This window comes from Lipotes vexillifer, unplaced genomic scaffold (genome assembly GCF_000442215.2).
Source record: "Lipotes vexillifer unplaced genomic scaffold, Lipotes_vexillifer_v1.1 scaffold545, whole genome shotgun sequence".
Lineage (NCBI taxonomy): Eukaryota > Metazoa > Chordata > Mammalia > Artiodactyla > Lipotidae > Lipotes > Lipotes vexillifer.
This window is the reverse complement of record NW_006779129.1, coordinates 1,897,699-1,902,399: the sequence shown is the minus strand read 5'-3', so window position 1 is coordinate 1,902,399 and position 4,701 is coordinate 1,897,699. Positions and strand designations below refer to the sequence as shown.

The window sequence follows — 4,701 nt, the reverse complement described above, 5'->3', positions numbered from 1 at the left end:
GCCCCCCCCCCCCACGCCCTTCCCCTCCGCCTTTCATGGCGACATGTTAAACATCTGAGCTGGTGGGGTGGGGTGGGGGAGGCTTTGAGTGGGGCCCTTCTGCTCCTGAGTGACGTGGGAGTATTCCAGAAGCCGGGAACCCTAGACTCTGCCCAGGCCTGGGGTCAGCACCCCAAGCGATGGATCCATTACCTGAATGAGCCCTCACCTCTGCGGAGCCTGGGTGACGGTGGGGATGACTGCTCGCTGGAGCCCACCGGGATGATGTCCATGCTGTGCTCTGCTTCCGGGTCCAGGACTTCAGCAGTGGCCGTGGGGACACCAAACCAGGAGACAGGACGCGCACCAGACAGGGAGAAAGTGTCCCATCAGCCTCCATCTTGGAGCCCCAGACCCCCAGCACGGGGACTGAGCAGACCACCCAGCCCGGCCCCTACCCACCTCCCACCATGACACTCACCCCTCTCGACCCCCAGGGTCAAGGGGCAGGAAGACAGGTGGGGAGTGCCAACCTCGAGAAGGGGCTCGGCGGGCGCGGTCAGGTGGGTCGCTTCTCCCCACAAATGGGAGGGCAGGGGGCCTCGAAGGGCCCAGGGCCCACCACGGCCCCTCCCTCCTTCTGTGTCCTCCCTAGCTGTGCGCCCCTCAGCCACCCCCATGCTCCTGCCGCCCCACTGTCCCCCAGACCCCAGCCTGTGGTCTCTCCCACCCGACCCTCAAAGGCAGGGGGGCCTATGGAGAACGAGAAAGGGCCTCACTGATTTCACAGGGCTGGGGACACGGCCCCCCTTCCAGCAGCCGGGCTGGGTCAGGGTCCGAGCCATCCAGAGTTTCCAGGCTCAGGGTTCCCGGGGAGGGGAGGGCCATGGAACCTGGGAAGGGCCTTCCAGAAACCAGCAGGAACCGGGGGTGCTGGGCCCGCTGGGCGACGTGACGTGCGGGGGCGGGGGAGCCCTCAGTGCCACTGGGTGTTGGCTGGAAGGGTGGGGGGGCTCGTGTGGGCTCGCTCCTGTCGGGTGGGGTTAGGGAGTCTGGGGAGGGGGGAGGCGGCGGAGAGTCCCCAGGGTGGGGAGGGGTGAAGAGAGCCGTGCGGGCTCAGTAAGGGGGGCTCAGTAATGGGGTGCTGAGTGTGGGGTGGGGGTGTGGGGGGCTTAGGGGCGGGGCTGAGGTCTTGGGGGTGGGGCAGGAGGGCAGGTGTGGGCAGAGGGAGGTCAGTGGGCTTAGGGAGCTCAAGGGTGGGGGTGAAGTTGCGGGGTGAGGTTTGGCGGGGGAGTTTACTGCGGTGGGAGGGGCCAAGGGGCAGTTGGGGGGAGGGGCTCAGCTGGGGCCTGGAGGGGGCATAACTCCCCCACCTCTGCTGGGGTGTGGGCTGGGCCCCCGACTTTCCCGGAAAAAGCTCAGCGCGAGGCTGGGGGGTAACTTTGCAGTGAGAAACCTGACAAATACAGCTCTGCCAGGTGGTCAAGGTCGACGTCAAGAGTGGCGTGGACAGTACTGCCCTGGAGGCGCTGAGGTGAGGATGGCCTGTCACCTCTGTGGGCTCCCTCCCCACGCATGACCCTGCCTCCACCCGTGAGAAAAATACCAGAAAATTCCAGGGGAGGAACAGCGTACAAAATACCTGCCCAGGACTCTTCAAAACTGTCACGCTCATCAAAAGCAGAGAAAATCTGAAAAACTGTCACGGCCAAGAAGAGCGTAAGGAGACATGATGACTAAATGGGACAGAAAAAGGACATTAGGGGAAAACCAAGGGCATCTAGTAGACTATGGCTTATCAGTGTAGTGAATGTCGTATCAGTATTGGTTCATTAATTGTAACAATTGTATCTCACTAATGCAAGATGTTAATAATAGGGGAGACTGGGTGGGGTTTTGGGGAATTCTGTCCTAGCTTCACAAATGTTCTGTAGATACAAACTACTCTAAAGTAGTTTCTAACAACACAGTATTATTGACTATAGTCACCATGCCGGTATATTACATCCCTATCTATGGGAATTTATTTATAACTGGAAATTTGTATCTTTTGACCCTCTTTACCCATTCGCCCATCCCTCAGTCCTCACCTCTGGCAACCACCTTCTCTGTTTCTATGATTTTTAAAAATATTTATTTATTTATTTGGCTGCACCGGGTCTTAGTTGTGGCATGCGGGATCTTTAGTTGCAGCGGGATCTAGTTCCCTGACCAGGAATCGAACCTGGACCCCCTGCATTGGGAGCACAGAGTTGTAACCACTGGACCACTAGGGAAGTCCCAGGTTTGTTTGTTTTTTAATTCCACACGTAAGTGAGATCACATGGTATTTGTCTTTCTCTGTCTGACTCGTTTCACTTAGCATAATGCCCTCAAGGTCAATCCATGTTGTCACAAATGGCAAAATTTCATTCTTTTTTTTACAGCTGAGTAATATTCCATTGTATACATACACCATATTTTCTTTATCCATTCATCCATTCATGGGCACTTAGGGTGTTTCCATGTCTTGAATACTGTAAATAATGCTGAACGTGGGGGTGCAGATATCTTCTCAAATTAGTGTTTCCTTGTTTTTGGATGAATATCCAGAAATGGAATTGCTGGATTGTATGGTAGTTCTATTTTTTCCTTTTTTGAGGAGCCTCCATACTGTTTCCCGTGGTGGCTGCACCAGTTTACATTCTCACAACCGTGCATGAGGGTCCCCTTTTCTCCACACCCTCCCCAGCACTTGTTATTTCTTGTCTTTTTGATACTAGCCACTCTGACAGGTGTGAGGTGGTAACTCACTGTGGTCTTGATTTGCATTTCCCTAATGAGGAGTGATGTTGAGCACATTTTCATGTACCTGTTGGCCATCTGTATGTCTTCTTTGGAAAAACATCTATCCAGATTCCTTGCCTAGATTTTATATCAAATTGTTTGTTGTTTTGCTATTGAGCTACATGAATTCTTTATATATTTTGGATATTAACCCCTTATTAGATATATGATTTTCAAATATTTTCTCCCATTCAGTACATTGCATTTTCATTTTGTTGATGGTTTCCTTTGTAGTGCAGAAGGTTTTTTAGTATGATTATAGTCTCATTTGTTTATTTTTGCTTTTGCTGCCTTCGCTTTTGGTGTCAAATCCAAAAGAACATTGCCAAGACTGATGTCAAGGAGTTTACCACCTATGTTCTCTTCTAGGAGTTTGTGGTTTCAGGTCTTGTGTTCAAGTCTTAAATCCATTTTGAGTTAATTTTTGTGTGTGGTGTAAGATAGTGGTCCAGTTTCATTCTTTGGCATGTAGCTGTCCAGTGTTCCCCAACACCATTAATTGAAGAGACTGTTCTTTCCCCATTGCATATTCTTGGCTCCGTTGTCATAAATTAATTTTCCATATATACGTGGGTTTACTTCTGTGCTTTCTATTCTGTTCCATTGATCTATATGTCTGTTTTTGTGCCAGTACCATACTGTTTTCATTACAGTAGCTCTGTAACATAGTTTGAAATCAGGGTGTGTGACACCTCTAGCTTTGTTCTTCTTTCTCAAGATTGCTTTGGCAATTCATGGTCTTTGTGGTTCCACATAAATTTTTGGATTGTTTTTTCTATTCCTGTGAAACCTGCCATTGGAATTTTGATAGGGGTTTCATCAAATCTGTAGATTGCCTTGGCTAATATGGTTATTTTAACAATATTAATTCTTTCAATCTATGAGCATATCTTTCTAAATATTTTAGAGTATTTATTTACAAGAGTTTATTAAAACTTTTTTTAGTGGAGGGAAGAGAATACTGATGACAATGAAATCATTCTCCCGTGTTTGAGTGCGTTGTCTTGGTTGCCTTCTCCTCCTTTTACTTAGTTTAGCTTTGTTTTTTAACTAGGACACCAGATTAAAAATTATTATAAGGACCAGGAGTGACTGGGGTGCAGGCCTCTCTGTCACCTGACCACACCACCCAACTCCCATGTCACACCCCTGCTCCCCACTCTGCCCTGTCCGTGTTGTTCCTGTAATGGAAGGGGAATGTGGGGATTCCAGGGGCCCATTCCAGCTCCACGGAAGGGACTGTCTTCTCATTGGTGGACCCGAACAGCAGGGAAGGCGTCCTGGGGGCAAGATCACCTGGCCTGGTGACATGGAGCAGAGGCTCCTGGAAGGTTCCACCTAGGGTACATGGACAAGTACGGGGGTGGGGGGAACCCAGGACACTCCCGGGCAGGTGCCTTCCTGTCAGGGTCTCGGGTCACCGTATGCCCTGCTGCAGCTTGGCAGAGACCAGCGCTGTCGGTGGGGGGGCGGGCCCTAGTGGTTTGGAAACAGGCCTCAGAGGAGCTGGCCTCTTGGTGACCAGCTCAATCTCTGAGGCCACCACCAGCATCAGACCCTGACATGTCAGGACCCTCTGCCGGCCAAGGGTACCCCTGTCCTCACTCATGGACACCCCAGGAAACCCGAAAATCACATGCGTGGGAGCAAAGGGCAGGACACAAAGCAGGCCTCCATCTCCATGGGGACCACCTGCCAGCTCAACCTCCCCCTGTGGCCCCGCACCCAGCAGTGGCCACGCTCTGCGAGGGGCAGTTCTGAAGCTTCCTGGGTGAACCCCAGTCCCTCCCAACCCAGCCCAGTCTGCCTGACGGCCCTGCCTTCCCTGGCCGGGACCTCTACACGGCTGGCGCGGGCCCAGTGAGGACCTGCTGACATCCCTGCGTGAGTCTCCAC

The 4,701-nt window shown here is 52.0% G+C and overlaps 1 protein-coding gene across 1 annotated transcript in view; it reads right to left on the bottom strand.

Moving 5' to 3' along the window:
• The window catches only part of DNMT3L (DNA methyltransferase 3 like), an 18,745-nt gene extending 14,331 nt beyond the window's left edge, over nt 1–4,414 (bottom strand). The window contains exons 1-5 of the mRNA XM_007452511.1: nt 4,227–4,414; nt 3,966–4,085; nt 759–1,009; nt 461–550; nt 209–298 (exon numbers count right to left, since the gene is read on the bottom strand). Coding sequence (XP_007452573.1) covers nt 209–298; nt 461–550; nt 759–1,009; nt 3,966–4,085; nt 4,227–4,414 — 739 coding nt within the window. The remainder of the gene's footprint in view (nt 1–208; nt 299–460; nt 551–758; nt 1,010–3,965; nt 4,086–4,226) is intronic.
• Between the last annotated feature and the right edge of the window lie 287 nt (nt 4,415–4,701).